Below are 16171 nucleotides of genomic sequence, written 5' to 3'. Positions count from 1 at the left end.
GGGCGTTAAACGGCAATAAACCAAACCAAACCAAACCTTTTCTCTGCCCATCCCTTTTTCATCCTACGTTTTGAGATTCCCCCTTCAACACTGCCCCGACGTGAAAATTTATTGTTTACCGTCGTTCAGGAAATAAGCCCCCGCCACAATGCAGTTGGTGGGTGGTTGTGAAGAACCTTCTTTTCGCCAGATACACGCACTCCTCCAAGCGGCATGTGAAGCAGCAGATAACAGCGCGATTGCTGCCTTGACGACCACTCAAAAAATATTTAGAGAGAGAGAGATGAGGCTATGCGTAGATGGACGATCTGCCCCGCGCACTTCGTAGAGCAGCTGTCCAAAGCTGAAGACGATGTCTCCCGGAGGCATATCCTACACGTTGATAGGCTTCGCCGCAGAACTCGACGGGAGGCCCCTGCGCTTCGTTAAACCTATTCCTGGGAACAAGTTATGCCGGGCCTGTGGGCTAGTGTGCAGGAAGACCGCACTCCTACCGTGCTTGCACCTGCTGTGCGAGTCCTGCTACGGTCAGTGCGCACAGAACGGTCAGCGAGTATGTCCTCTCGACGACCAGCCCTGCCGAGACGAAGAAGTCGACTGGAAGGAGACCCCTGCCGACGAGATACTGAGAAGAGAGGTAAGGGAGGGTAAACCAAGTTTAAGAACACCGCCCGAAATGAATTAGACGTTAGGTCCGAATTTATTTATTTAGTTATTTAGGTCCTTAACGGCCCCATTTAAAAGATATTACATGACGGGTGGGCGAAGAGTACGGCAGTTGTGGCAAAAAAATTATTTTCGATGGCAGTCCTGTCCCGCCGCTGTGGCTTAGTGGTTAGCGTGCTCGGCTACTGAGTCGGAGTGTCCGGGCTTGAACCCGGCCGCGGCGGCCGCGTTTTGATGGAGTCGAAACGTAAAAGGCGCCCGTGCCCTGTACGAGGTCAGTGCACGTTAAAGATCCCCAGGTGGTCGGAATTATTGCGGAGCACTCCACTACAGCGCTTCTTCGTTTCTTCTCTCACTCCCTCTCTTATCCCTTCCCTTACAGCGCGGCTCAGGAGTCCACTGAGATACACCAGACAAATACTGCGCCGTTATCTTTCCTCAAAAACCAAGTTTTAATTTTCAATTTTCTTTCTTGAATTGTTTATGATATGTTAAGGAAGCGATATGGCCGTGAAGGTCGTTGCATTCCAGGGCAGTTTAGGGGTAGTATTTCTCTTAATATTCTGAGATGCACGCCAACTGCACAGACGAATGAATTTTTGCTTTAATGAAAGCGATTTAAGTTAAATGTCAGTCGTCGTTAGGACACATCAGTTCGGTCGCTGCTTTAGTTATTAGATAATCCCACTGGAGAGATTTCTTTCTTTGCTGATGTAGAGCAGTAGAGAAAGCTTCCGCCGATATTGGAGAGTTTTCGTTGCGACCACTCTGTAGCGTTATAATATCTTAATGTCATTCCTTGAATACTTCGCACTTCTCTTATTTAAATATCAACAATTATCACGATCTTATTGAAATATCGATATCGACGAGCAACGAAGATGAGAACCCCTTCGCAGGATCAGCCATGACAGGCAATTGAGAGCAGCATAGTGTTGGTAGACTAGTATTCGTAGCCTAGCTTTTCATACTTGCGGAAAGTACAAGAGCGCAAACTAGTGCACGTAGAGTGATTGCAAAAGTTTTCAGAATACCGCGATCCTTTTCCCGGCTGTGCCGTGCTTGTTGCATGTTTAGAAAATATTTTACACAAATGTACAAAACCGATTTATGAAGGGCCGAAAGTTAGAAACATTAAGGAGTGGTAGCGTACGCTAGAACCGTTTAAAAAAGAAAACCAGCGATTTACACAAACTTCCTTTAGAGCGGCGGGCCTCGAAAGTGCCAGACCTTTCCACTGGAACCCGCCTACATGCGTAAGGTGCTGTTTCAACGAGTTGAATAAATTATTCTTCCCAGTTTTATCCCTGTGTCCATTCCCGACATCTCCCATGTTAGCTGCACCAACTACACAGAATTTACCGTATCACGTATGAAAACGTCGTTGCCAAAGCGGATACGCAGCGACGTTACCAAGGATGCAATTACAGTGTTGGCAAGATTTCGAAATCCGTTTCGGAGAAAGGAGGATGCGATATTGTTTGCAGTGATTCAAGATGTAGGTTGCGTAACAGCGCTTCAGCGGCGTGCTCCGCATTGCGTCAGTGACACCCACTGTTAGCTTCTGCTTCGAGGCGGCTTTCTCGCTTAGCATGCAAGAAGTGTGCATCCGTGTAGTTTTACATTCAAAGGGCCACATTTTTCTGAGCCAAACCATGCGCCGTTTTCCACGCCACTCAGATGAACCAGTAGTGATAGATCTGTCCGCTTCTCGTTTCTATCTCCTGCTCTTCCTACAGGCCGGCTTGGACTGCTCACGTGTCGCCTCTCTGTACAGCGCCGCGTCGCGGACGCTTAGCGAGGTGACGCGGCGCTCCCAGCGGAAAGCGCTGGAACGCGGAACGCAGGCGCACAAACACTCCACCCCTATCGGAAGGCTCATGAGGTTACAGGGATTGCGGAAATAGAGGAGGCGTCCGTTCGCTGCCCGATTCTCTCTTTGAGCGAGCGGCTGAAACGGTCGGATGAGATGCGTGTTGCATCTACTGCGCATGACGCAGCCCTTTTAATGCGTCAGTGCTCTCGCCGGCTCTCAGAGACAATGGAGATTGCTGCCGCAAGCAGCCGCTCGACTGCAAAATGATAAGGAACCATACTCCGTCAAGTCTCAGAGATAGGCTATCTGTATCCCAGAGGAGGCGTCGCTGACGAGTTGAGAAGCGCGTTCCTCGAGAGCTATTGGCGAGTGTGTGCATGTCTGGCCACTGTTTCAAACAGGAATCGGGCGCCTACTAAAAATATATCTCATCTGAAACGGAAGAAAACAGCCCCAAGTTTTCACCTCGTCATCACGAACTTCGGTTGAACTTATGCAGATTTGATCAAAAGTTCCCAGACTACAGGGTCTGCTGCTGAGCCATGCAGAGGGGCAGATTGGACACATCCGAAGGTCATTATATTAGTACGGTATAGAAGAAGCATCATTCTCACCTCTAATAACCTTCGATAATTTAGAGAGCCATTAAAAGTGCGCTAAAGAAGATTTTGAGCGCGGCTTTTTACCGCGGAGACTCGATCTACACGCTCCAAGCGTTATTGGAAGCTTCAAATTATTGTCCTGTGCGGCCCATTTCCCTGTTAAATCGAATTAATCGCCTGGGCTCCCGCCTTTCTTTTTTTTTTACTCACCTCTGGAAATAGGAGGAGTCAACCAATACGTAGAGTGCCTTTCAGCCAGTCGAGTGGCCATCGGCGGTGGGATGCGTAAAGCAGAGTACACGCGTATTTTTATTTCCGCGGGCCTAATTTGAGGCTATGTTGCCTGCGACTGAAAACTATTTATTCACGGCAGCCTAAAATACAAAATGAAAGCGAATGCGAAGCCGCTACGCGACTGGCTGATAGGCTATCCGCGCTTTAGTTCACTTTCGGAGGGGAGTTAAAAAAAAGAAAGGCGGGAGTCGAGACGTTTACTTCGCTTTAATAGGGATCGGCCGCAAAAGACAATAATTTGAAGTTTCTTAGAATGCACGGAGTGTGTCGATCGAGTTCCTGCGGTAAAGAGACGAGCTCAAAATCCTCTTTAGTGTACCGTCAAGTGCCCGATATTGATGCTTAAAAGCAGACCCCATGGCCTGGGAACATTTGACTAACCGTATTACACATAGGCGCACTCATTTTATAGCGCTAGCTCCGGGATTTTGCTTGCAGTATAGTAGCTTGAAACTGCCGCGTTCCTGACGTTCGCGATCCAGTGAACACTTGGTGCACGTAGTCCCAGCTCAGCCGCTCAAGCGAATTTCGTCGTCAGATGGGACGTGCAGTCACAACAAGCAGTCTACAACTATCTTGGAACGAATGACTGCCTGCAGCCCCCTCCACGCCAGCTCAGTGGCTGCCGAAGCAGTTATGATAAAGCCCACCACCAGCGAAGTTGCGCGCGTATGCGAGAGGCAAGCGCCACATATTTGCTTCGTGCGCGTACGTAGGACGAATGCGGTCGGGACGTTGACCACAAACGCGCTGCGTGACAAGAAGCTCATGTCCGCGATAGCAAATTTCTCACACCATAAAGGACACATCCAAATCTAAAGCGCTACAGTCAGTACTTATGCATTACCTTAGCTGTTCTCGCCGTTATGTTTTTTTTTCCAATTCTATGATACATTTTACATCACCAGATTCGCAGTGCACATCTAAGGGAACCGTTTTAGCAGATTTTCAAATAACAATACGTGGAAGAAACTTGCAGATGCGCATTCTGGTTTAGTATAGAAAAGATGTAGACCCATGTGGGCCTTTTAGGTTTTTCAGTGAACTATTATATAGGGTGCGGAAGATATAAAAATAAACAGGGCGACACTTAGTTCTGATGACGTGTGGCAATGCAATAACATCGCATTGCGTCCGCCAACGAGTTTGAGATACGTGGCCGACTCACCTGAGCAGACGTCCTTGTATTTGTTGGTCGACGGTTCGAGTCCCGTTTGGAAGCTGACTGAAGTTTCGTTAAGCAGGTCTGCGCTACATCTCATGCAGATTAGAACGCAATCAGCCCTCTACTTGTGCCACAATAAGGGGAGTCACGACTGTTGATCCGAAGCCGCATCACTCGGAAATCTCGTGCGTCATTCGAGGAGTGCATGTATGCTAGGCGTTTTCTCCTAAGGCTAAACTTTTTTTTTTAGTTTCGGTGAACGTCAGAGAACCGGCGTATCATGTAAACTAGTAAAGTGACTAACTAAATTTTAATAGCTAACTTTCCAACTATTACACATGGGCGCCGGACTGCAATTAGAGATTTGCCTTTAGCAATATGGTCTTTAGTAATGACCATATCCGTTTTAAGAGTTTTGAAAATGCGGTTATGCTCGCCGCTGTGGGTTAACAAATTTGCGTCATTTATCGCGCGTTTCAAAAACCGCGCTTCCACGGAGAGCTTGAGACCAACGTCCATCAAATAGCGCCACTCTAGATGTACAGAGGGCAAAACGCTTGTCTAGAATACGTTTTGGTCGTGTTCCGGGCTGAACACGCGATATCTAGCTATAATAATTGGTTAAAGATGGTCTGGATGTATGCATTTGCAGTTAAACTCATAGGATTTCATGGTCATTTTTTGCCTCCCTGCTCGCAACGGCTTTTGGAGCTGCAGAACACACAGTTAGGTCGTTCTAGATATGTGTTTTGCCCTCTGTGCATGCCATGCCACATTCTCTGCCCCGCTCAAGCTGGAGTGAGACAAATCTTTGTTATTGCCTTTTGCCTGTGCTCCATGACAGCACTCACGTAACGGCAGAAGCACAATAAAGGGGAAAAACACCCAATCCTGCAAACGCCGTACACTGCAATTCACTATTTATTTATTTATTTATTTATTTATTTATTTATTTATTTATTTATTTATTTATTTATTTATTTATTTATTTATTTATTTATTTATTTATTTATTTATTTATTTATTTATTTATTTATTTATTTATTTATTTATTTATTTATTTATTTATTTATTTATTTATTTATTTAGCATTACTGTAAGCCTTTGACAGGCCTATACAGGCAGTGGGTTACAAAGGTATTCACAATGTACAACACTTTGTAAAATATATTAACACTAGAACTTGTTATCTGAAACAGAACATCATTCCAAACAAAATCAAACGGTAGAAAAGAGCAGGAAAAAAAAACCTTCCGCATTATGGCACTGAGTGAAACAAAGATTCTACCTTATTGACAAAGCTGCGAAAGGAGTCCAGTGATTCTGGAAAAATGGCGAAACATGGGACACGCGTTTACTCCACGGAAAGCCGTTCGGAGGACTGCTTTGTATCTAAGAGCGTTCGTAATTAAAAAATTGCAGTATGGCACTTAAGCCTGCAAAAGAGCGGAAATGCGACAGCCTTTCCCTGTCCTCTTTTTCTCACTCAATGTTGAATTTTTATTTTTTCCTTTCATGCTTTTGTTCCTTTTTTATTTTTATTCGTGTTTACTTTGTTTATGTTGTTGTTTATTTTCCTTATTATTTGTTTTCATGTTGGTTTTTTATTGCATTACACATAGAGGTATGTTGCTTATCAACTGTAACTTAATCAACGTTTACATTTTATTTATTTACCACACAACTTATGATTGGCAGTTCGTGCGGAAAAGTATCGTCTACAACTTCCGTCCACAACTTCCGTTCACAACTTCAGCCTAGAAACTTCTGTCAACAACTTCCGCCCACGCAACCCATGAGCCAGTAAAGGCTTACGCCTTAATAGCTTTACTGGCTGAGATGTAGTTCTGAAGGGATATCTCAGCTTGCCATTATTTCTTGCTCTAGGTGAAATGCTGGAACGAAGTAAATGGCTGCGCCGACGTGATGGCCGCTTCAGAGATCTCCAGGCATTTCCAGAGCGAATGTGAACACCGCTCGGTCTCCTGCCCCAAGTGCTCGGCCAGCGTTCTCCACCACAACGTGTGCGCGCACCTGAGATCCGATTGTCACGCATTCGTGGCTTCTCTCGCATCCGAATGCGACGGGCAGCCTCGTTTCAAGGGCGAAACAGCGATTTTCTCATTCTTCAGGAGGGCGCTGGAAGAGCAGGCTTCTGATATGAGGGCATTTCTCGAGCTGCTACCTGTTGACAGAGGGTCACGTGACGACAGGCTCAGCGAAATCTGCCACTGCGTGAACGCTTTGAAAGAAACGCTGAGGCAAGAACTGGCCTGTTTCAAGGAACATTTGATAGGCGAACTGGCCGACGGAAGATCGAGTGAAGAATCGAGCTCTTTAAACGAAAGTTTGAGAGGGCTGCCAGAACTAATCAGAAAGAGCCACGACACTTTGGCGGCTAGTGTGGCCAAAATAGTGTCTTGTAATGAACAGATGAAGGAATGTGTGATATCCTCAATAGCTCAAACCGAAAATCTTGCAGGCACTATGTACACAATAAACGACGCAGTGCAAAATGAGGTGGCTATGTCGACGAAACGGAACACGGAGAGGTTAGGACAGGTTGCGGAGGCCGTCGGAAGCTCCACAGCGCAGTCAAAAGCGAGGAGTGAGAAGACATTGGAGTGGACGAAAGAGCTGCTCTGGATGACTGCACTTCACGAGGACAGCTGCGTGTTTTTCGTCAGGGGAGTGGAAGCACTTATCGAAGCCGCATCGAAAGAAGGCTACGCTAACTATCTGCACGAGAAGCTCTACCTTCGCGGCTACCGCATATCTCCTGGGGTGTCCTTCAAGAAAGAAGGCGATTCGGTTACGTTACGTGTGCTTCTTCAGCTGCACAAGGGTGACATGGACGACTCTGTCACTTGGCCATTCGCGTACAACATTAAGCTGAGCGTAGTACATCAGTTAAATAACAAAAAATTGGAAACGGTTGTTCGTCCAGCTCCTTTTGAAAGCCTCGAGAGGCCTACAGAAACATCTAACGAGGCCGTCTCGTATTCCACTTCTTGGAAGCTGGAGGACCTTACCCGCGACCGCTACGTGCTCTACGACCAGATTCGTGTGCGGTGGCAGCTGTTACTATGAACTGCATGGGAATCACACCAGCAGCCGTGAAGTCCATGTGTTTTATTCTGATCAGCAAACTTCCTTCTTCTGCAGTTGGTTCATTGTTATAACACCAAAACTGGTACCCGCATGGGAACTTTAGATGGGACGAATCTGGCGCCCAATGACAGATTTTTTGCGGACAAAAAGATATACAAATAAAGGAGGTCTGGTATGTTAAAGTACCTTTACTAGCCTGCTGTGAATCAAACAGAAACTGTCGCTTCAGCTACATAATTTGCTTTGTATATTTGCAGAATGTTGTAGAATGTAGAATGTCGATGTTTGTAGAATTCACGCTCAGAATGTAGTTAAGAAATGTTTGTAATGATGGGTAGTGAATAAAGGATCAGTAGTGCACCGACGGTCTGCTATGGCACGCTTCGATCAGTCGATGCATGTCGGTCATTACTCAATGCATTAGGCGCTAAACCAAAAACTCAGCTGCCATTTCTGAGTTTGCCATTCCTTAAGCAGGCACATATGTGCCGAAAAGTACCTGCCGAACTTCGAGCACTGACATATATACGCATGCACTCACGCACCGGCGTATCCATGCACGAATGAGTGCCGGTGCCTGTGCATGGAAGCCTGCCGATAGATGAATTAGGGCACGCATAAATGTATCGCTGAATTGGTCAGTGCTTTTTTATCTGATGAAGAATTATTACTTTTTATTAGCGTAGTTGTAGAGGTGTCACTGATGTTTCAACTAGGAAGATTTCCCCCTTCAGGCAATGTTCGGTGCAAAATACGGCTGTCATTTTGGCTGACTTAAGCCCTAGTTGTGGAAGTCGGTTACAAGACACAGGTTCAACCTTCATTTATATGCTCGTTTTCTTTAAGTTAGTTATTAGGTACATTCTTATTGAAAAAAAAAAACACTTCAAAACTTGGCTCTTCACTTTTTCTATCACCACGGAACCGTAGATGTCTATGGCGATGACCTCATGGGTCGCCGCCTCTTTAAATAATTGGTAGAGACCGGCAAAGGAAACGCAGTCAAGTTTATTGAGTATCACTTGGCAACTTTCTCCATTCAGGCCTTGATCAAACCCGACGAACAGAAAGAATTAATGCTGAAAATATTACTAACTAATGCAGGAAAAAGCAGAAATTATTTAAGGGAGGTGGACGCCATTCTCTACAAAAAGTCGGCTAGCTTTATAGATTTACTTAAATCTTTCTGAACGTACACTAGACATAGTATTGCGACTATTGTCATAAACCTTCAGTGTTACCCTTTATGCTACTACTCAATAATCCCCCGAAATTTGTAAAAAGTCTGCACCTTTAACGAACTGTGCAATCAAGCTGGTTCGAAAATGATTAAGTTTCCATAAGCATGCTACAGGTCAAGACATGCTTTTAATTTTTTTTTGCAGAGCAAACACTGAGTTTTCAATTTTTTGCTAAGGGGTGTTTGTGGACACATCTACACTTAAAATAAAATTGCATGCGAGAAATGTTTTAGCTCACAGTTTTGAAAAACAAAAAATGTGTTGATCTGCAGAATGCAGAAAAAAATATATCGGGACGAACAAAATAAAACTGCACGAAAGGAATCCGTCACACAAAGTACGCGAGAAACCAAAAAAATAATATCGAGATAAAAACATCAAAGTGACGCCTTCATTTACATCTCCTGAAGTCTCCACGGTTATATTCGTTGACGTCTTTTCTTGATGTAATGTTTCTTGGCTACCTCTTTCTGCGCATGGCGTCCTTTTCAGTTTGTTGTAATTTATTTTTGAGAGTGCCAGCAACAGCGCGCGAAGACCACAGCTGCACATCCATGGCGTCTACCTCTGAAGCCATTTTGAACAAAAACGCTACCAGCGGAGCCTGACTAATTCGAATACGCGTCTACGACACCTTCCTGGATAAAGTCTCTCGCAGCAGCCCGAAGAGGGGTATTCATACAGCAACAATGCGCGGCAACAATGCGCAATGCAGTACAAGATACCGCTTTCCTGCGGCTAGTCGTACTTCGGCCAAACAACAAAAACGTTAGGGATGGGGAGTCCGGACATTTTCACGTCATTGCCAATTTCATAACTGTAAACCAAGCTTCGAGGAAAGTCTAGGGATAGGGAAATATAGAGAGAAAAGAACAAGAAAGATGACTAAAGCCTTCGGAAGGCAAAATTTTGGGATTGAAAATTCTTTAAGCAGCCCATCCTAATCACTATCAACAAAAGACACTGCCTTCTTTGATGCAGCGCACATTGCCAACTTGTGAAACTTGCTTACATGCGTTTAGATTTTCTTTTGGTTGCAATTTGTTTACTTTTGTTTTTCCTGTCGCGATGGATTTTTTAACACAGTCCGCCTGACAACCCTTCATGTGGTGCCCCCTGCTCTTGATTTGTACCTTCGGTTTGGTTTGGTTTATGGGGTTTAACGTCCCAAAGCGACTGAGGCTATGAAAGACGCCGTAGTGAAGGGCTCCGGAAATTTCAACCACCTGGGGTTCTTCAACGTGCACCGACATCGCACAGTACACGGGCCTCTAGAATTTCTCCTCCAAAGAAATTGTAGCCGCCGCGGCCGGGATCGAACCCGCGTCTTTGGGTCAGCAGCCGAGCACCATAACCGCTGAGCCACAGCGGCGGCTGATTTGTACCTTCATAAACCCTCTAAGCGCCAATAAAGTGTTCAGTGGAAGTTAGCGCTTCTGTTCTTCCTTGTCCCTGCTTTTTGCGAACCGCGTGTGTACGATCCACTAGCCCGAATCATCACCCGTCTAAATTTCCTGAAAAAAACTAACAAAAAACTGAAAATCTGTGCAGGACACATCATAAGGAGTTGGGTTTCTCTCTTCCAATGATTACCATCTCGGTCTGCGTGCCACCGCGGTGGCGCAGTGGTTATGGCGCTCGGCTCCTGACTCGAAAGACGCGGGTTCGATCCCGGCCGCGACTCTCGCTTATCGATGGCTGCGAAATCCTAGACGTTCGTGTGCCGTACGATGTTAGTGCACGTTAAAAAAAAAAAAACAGGTACTCGAAGTTTCCAAATAGCCCTCGTTCTTTGGGACGTTAAACAACCCTGAACCATAAACCATTTCGGTCTCAAAAAAAAAAAGCATACAATATCTGCGTGCCTACACACCAGCAACGGCAAGGCCGGCTCGGTGAAGCAGACATTTCGACACGCAAGGGAAACGGGAACTGCGCTCGAGGCTGATATCGCATTGATTGTAACCCTGACGACGTGAAGGAGAGAGGGAGGAAAACGCTGATAAGAAAGGACCGTTGCCGGAGCGGCGCAGCATTTTTTCAGGGCTGAGCGCTGGAACAACGTATGCCAAGATGGCTCCCGAAAGTGTGCTATACACGCTTGCTGGGTTCGCCTCGGAACTCGACCGGAGGCCGCTGCACTTCCTGAGGCCGCTTCCACGGATCAGAGTGTGCGGTGCCTGCTCTCTGGTGTGCCCGAAGACGGCACTTCTCTCCTGCATGCACGCTGTGTGCGGGTCTTGTTACGAGCAGTGCGCGCAGGACGGCACGCTCGTCTGTCCCCTGGATGGCCTGCAGTGCCCGGAAGAAGACGTCGAATGGAAGCAGTGGTCAGCCGACGACCTGCTGAAGAGACAGGTGAGCCAAGTGGACAGCGAATACAGGTGGCACGTCCGTGCAGTCTTATCTTAGAGTTGCGAAACGAGAGTGTGCGGCATACGCTGCCGGTTCGTCTATAACTGAGTGGCTGGTGCTAGCAAGGTTACTTTTACTTACTTCTCTTACTTCTTTACTTAGTTTAATTCCAGCGCTTAAGTATACCTTAAAGGGGTTTCACGTGAGGGTGGGTGTTTCTAATTATATAGGAGTTGTTCAGTTCAGTGCTTGAGAAGGTCATGGATACAATGAATTCTAGCAGCAGAGTGAAGGTCATTCCAGTCCTTGGACGTTCGTGATAAAAACGAACAAAGGTGGTCCGACGAACAAGCTGAGGATGGATGTATGTACAGGCGCACCAAAAGTAAAACGGAGCACGCGAGCGGTCACAAAACTGACACGCTAGCGCACTCTATCAGCAGACGCACAGCAGAGAGCGAGGGGGCGTCGGTACATCCGGCTGACCCATCTCGATGATCTGATGCTCGCCTTATCGCCGGGTCTTGCGAAGCCGCGCCGCTACCATAACTGCTCGCCAGAGGCGCTTTTCAATGCATCATGGAAGGGTTCATTGTTTGCCCGCATCGCGCAGGAAAGCTGGCCTTCGGCGGTGTGCGCTTTCTGCTTCGTCAGGAATAGCACCACATTCAGTCTGCGCAACCGCCTTCGTTCGCGCTTCACTGGCGGCGTTTCTTGCGCTAAGGTATATGAACGCTTCTGCATCGGTTTCGCAATACGGTAGGAAAAAAAGAATAGCATACATATATTGCCTCCTTTGTCTTTATGATACAAATAGATGATCAACGGCATAGGAAGCGAAGTAATTGAAGACCACTTGCTTCAGCAAGAATTGGCTTTCTTACACCGGAGAAAACAGTTACACAAATTTTCATGGAAAATAACGTTGTCTCTGCGTGGGTCGTCCTTGTTCGCTTATATTCTGAACATCTTTTTATATCACAAAGACAGCGCAGCCAATACATGCATGCTAAATCTTTTTTTCACGCGTTCCCTGTATCGAAGCAAAATTTTGAGCGCACTTGCCAAACAAACTCGCCGCGAAGTGAAGCGTTTTTTATTTGTTGTTGTAGTTGTTTATTTTATCGATTGCAGGAATAGGGATAAATGAAACCGTATTAATGAATGAGTTCATGACGATACCCTATTTGTACGCAATTTTGAACTTGATTGAAAATGCTGGATTTTTATACTGCCGAAAATCCAAGCGGAACAAGCCGAAAACAGAAATGAACTCAATACCTAGAGATAATTAGGGCTGTAGCGGAGGGTTTTGGTATTGAAAACAAACGATTAATATTTAGTGATAGCTGGAATGTTATTTACAGTCAAGTCATCTACTCCCTTCAGAATATTGAAATTTAGCAGTTGTGTTTAGGGATGAATATTGATATTCAAGAGCAGTAATACTTTTTTCCAGACGAATGTACTTTTAACTGAGTTATATATTTATTTGTTTCAGTCAAAGCAGGTATAGTTTTATGTGTCTTTCGGTTGCTGAGCCCCAAGTGCATGCGTCCAGATTCTTGCCTTGGCGGCCGCACTTTCTTGCTGCCGAAATGTAAAAGCTCCTGTGTGCTGCACGACGTCGGTGCACGTTTATATACTTATTTTTCAAATACACCTCGGCTGCCCTTCGAGGCCAAGGCACGAGCACCAACAGAACACCCTAATGACGGTTACATAGAATAGTAAAATGAATATCACCTCAAAAAATTAGACTAAAAAAAAGACTTTAAATAACCCCAGAAGCTAAAAGCAGCCCTTGGATCTTTTTCATGGCTGATATGCCGCTCTGCGACTTAAAACCGCACTAAGTATCCCCCCTCCCCGCTCATATCTCCAGTTTTCAGTCTATATTTTCATGACTGTCTGATTGCTTCTTCGCTCGAGAATCGTTAACTGCGAGTTATCACTGGAAACAGCTCATTCTTTGTTTCACTGGCCCGCACTGCGTGCTGTAGTTGCGTTTCTATTGACAAAAATTTCCTTTTTTTTTTCGAAATGGCATTCAAGATAATTATCTTAATATCAATCCTGATAATTATCTTTCGGTTACCTCTAATCTTCGAACCAATAAATCCTAGAAAGCATGCCTATTTCCTTGTTTCGTTATAGGCATATTTCTAATTATATTTTAATTTTCGAGCCTTTATGATCTAATAATTTTCTTACTTCCAGGTTATGTGCTGGAACCAAGAAAACGGCTGCCCTGCTGTAATGGCCGCTTCGGAGATCTCTCAACATTTCCAGCGCGACTGCGGACACCACTCCACTCGCTGCCCCAAGTGCGCGGCCTCGGTTCTCTGCAGCGACGTCTGCGCGCACCTGAGGTCGAACTGTGCAAACCAGGGGGCGCCTCCTGCACCGGAATGCGGAGGACAGGTTGTGCGCAGAGACGAGTCACGTGCTTCGACAGCTTCGAGTCGAGTGTTGGAAGAGCAAGCCCGTGAAATGAAGGCCCTTTTGGAGCAGGTGGTTAGTGAGAGCACAGCGCTGGGCGACCGACTGAACGAAATCTCGCACGGTCAGAACGCCTCCACAGAGACGCTGAAGCACGAACTGTCCCAAGCAACACGTCAAAGCCACAGCACTTTAACACAAAGCATTCGCGAAATAACCGCGTCTATTCAGGAGATGAAACGGTCAACAATCCACGCTGTTTCCACTGGGATGTGTGCATTGGAAGAGACACTCAGAGGCGAGTTAGTGAGTTTGACCCAAGAAAACGGTAACAGATGTTCACGGCATGCAGGTGCCATCGACGCTGCAAAAGCTGAAACCAAAGCTGATATGCAGAAGACATTGGACAACATTGGCCTCGTTGTTCGGCACAATAAGCTGCAAGCGCAGCACTGCGAGTTTTTTGCAAACGGTGTGGAACCACTCAAGCAAAAAGCGTTGCAGGTGGGGTATGCTTCGTATTTCAGCGAGCGGGTGTACATTCGCGGCTACTGCATCTCACCTGGAATTGCATTAAGAAAAGATGGCGAATCAGTGAAGCTACATTTGCGGTTACAAGTGCACAAGGGGGACATGGATGACTTTATTCAGTGGCCACTCGAGCACAGAATGAGGCTAAGCGTGGTGCACCCAGAAGAAGGCGCAAAATGCCAGCTCGAAGTGAAACCGTGGCGAATTGATTCACAAACACAGAGGCCTTTAGAATCATCTAACGTGCCTGCTTATTATGTATCCCAGTCCCTTAATTTAGGCGACCTCACCCGCGACGGCTACGTATATAAGGATCAGCTACGATTAATATTTGAGTTGCTGCTGTGAATCACTCTTGCTCGAGAGACAAAAGAGCACTTTATTATCTGAAACTCCCATAACGTGGGTCCCGTGAGCTCAGGCTACAATACCGTCTGGAGAATTAGTCCAGTCAGAGCATTCTCGGCACTAACTGGGATGCGTACGTCACTCATGTAGTGCTTTATTTACCCTGTGTATGCTAGGAGTGGAATACTAATCGTTAAAAATTGTTCTTTGCAAAGGTAAAACTTCGGCTTTTCCATCACCATTGACGCACGGAAAAAGGGGAATTATGTTTTCTCTAAGAGTTAACTTGTTTACAATAACAGCGAGGAGGACTGTTGCAAATATAGCTTTAGCATGCATGTTCACATTTAGAGCTATCCACTATTATTGCGCATATAACTGCTTTTAATTTGGAAACGTGATAACTTTTGGAAGCTGTGGCTTGACAAACTTGCACCATTTCTCATCGGATTTAGAAACTGCGCGACTGCGTAGCATTGACAGCGATGCCCACAAAATTACGTCAGTCCATGGAACAGGTGCCGCGTCACCAGCTCGCAAATTTCATATTCCCGAATCAATTACCAATATCTTTTTATCCACGGGCCCGAAGGTAATGAATTTTACGCACTTATTAATGCTTATTATAGCTATTACTAGGAAGCAGCTAGACACCTCTAATTGTGTCCAGGCGGCATCGATCTGTAGTGGCTAAAAAGTCACGTTCCACTCGTAGTTAAATATCTTGCAAATTTACTTCATTCGCTTCTCTCCTGATGCCCGTGATATGTGGTGCAGAACACAAACTTTAAACCTGAAAACTACCATTTGTAAACGCTAATAGCAGACTTCCCTTAATTGACGGTATGAAGGAGCCCAACTGTTTCCACTGTTAAAAATGTCTATTGTAACCGCAACTCTGAACTAAACGATGAAAACTTGTTCTAAAATAAAATTCTCTGGCGTTTCTTGTTTTTCAGTTTGAGATTATTGACGTTGTTGGATGGAGAGACATAATATATACAAAACAGCTATATATGAGTCTAAATTTCTCACCCACCGGCCGTTGTCTTCATTTAACGTGGCAGCACTTAATTTTGGCACATTTAGTAATATGAGTGTCATCCTGCTATCTCATTATGTTGGAGCGATTCTACCGCGCACGCCATACCCCATTCACCCCAAACACTCATACAACCTGTACCGCAGTCCCGAAAATCAGCAAGGTTATCCTAGAACGTCGCTCAGACTCATGCGCCATAAAATCCCAACACCCAACCAAGCTACACACCCGTTGACTTTTTACTGCACGCGGTGCTCTAACACAGTTAGCGCCGCACTTCCACACTCGACTTATGTGTCCTGTTTATGACTCTATGAGCCGCCGCGCATAACAGTGTGCTGCGATCGCTTGAAGCATGCCCAGATCTTGCACACTTAGCTCGACTTTCGGAAGTTCCAACTAGATTTATTTGACACTCTCATGGCCGTCCTCATTACACACAACCCCAGTACCACGTTTATTTCGCCCCTCACGCCGGACGCCCGCCCAATGTGGACGTATGACAGGCCGAGCTTCAGTCATCCCTGTCCTGCACACTGCCCATAGTCTGAGCCCTCA

At 45.8% G+C, this 16171-nt stretch overlaps 2 protein-coding genes across 2 annotated transcripts; both read left to right on the top strand.

Moving 5' to 3' along the window:
* The first annotated feature begins 346 nt into the window (after positions 1 to 346).
* On the top strand, positions 347 to 7639 carry LOC149330951 (uncharacterized). The gene is made up of 2 exons (XM_089560026.1): positions 347 to 637; positions 6431 to 7639. The coding sequence occupies exons 1-2, from the start codon at positions 353 to 355 to the stop codon at positions 7631 to 7633; spliced, it is 1488 nt and encodes a 495-aa protein (XP_089416152.1). The 5' UTR covers positions 347 to 352; the 3' UTR covers positions 7634 to 7639.
* A 3283-nt stretch (positions 7640 to 10922) lies between these two features.
* LOC149330950 (uncharacterized) lies at positions 10923 to 15524 on the top strand. Its single transcript, XM_089561671.1, has 2 exons — positions 10923 to 11253; positions 13471 to 15524. The coding sequence occupies exons 1-2, from the start codon at positions 10969 to 10971 to the stop codon at positions 14569 to 14571; spliced, it is 1386 nt and encodes a 461-aa protein (XP_089417797.1). The 5' UTR covers positions 10923 to 10968; the 3' UTR covers positions 14572 to 15524.
* Positions 15525 to 16171: the final 647 nt, after the last annotated feature.

This window comes from Amblyomma mixtum, chromosome 9 (genome assembly GCF_055824585.1).
Source record: "Amblyomma mixtum isolate Tamu chromosome 9, ASM5582458v1, whole genome shotgun sequence".
NCBI lineage: Eukaryota > Metazoa > Arthropoda > Arachnida > Ixodida > Ixodidae > Amblyomma > Amblyomma mixtum.
The sequence above is the reverse complement of the archived record's forward strand: the minus strand, read 5'-3'. Positions and strand labels throughout refer to the sequence as shown.

Coding starts and splice junctions, on each gene's coding strand:
- LOC149330951 (XM_089560026.1), top strand. CDS start 353: ATGTCTCCCGGAGGCATATCCTACACGTTGATAGGCTTCGCCGCAGAA. Junction 638..6,430: donor ACGAGATACTGAGAAGAGAG/GTAAGGGAGGGT, acceptor TTCTTGCTCTAG/GTGAAATGCTGGAACGAAGT.
- LOC149330950 (XM_089561671.1), top strand. CDS start 10,969: ATGGCTCCCGAAAGTGTGCTATACACGCTTGCTGGGTTCGCCTCGGAA. Junction 11,254..13,470: donor ACGACCTGCTGAAGAGACAG/GTGAGCCAAGTG, acceptor TCTTACTTCCAG/GTTATGTGCTGGAACCAAGA.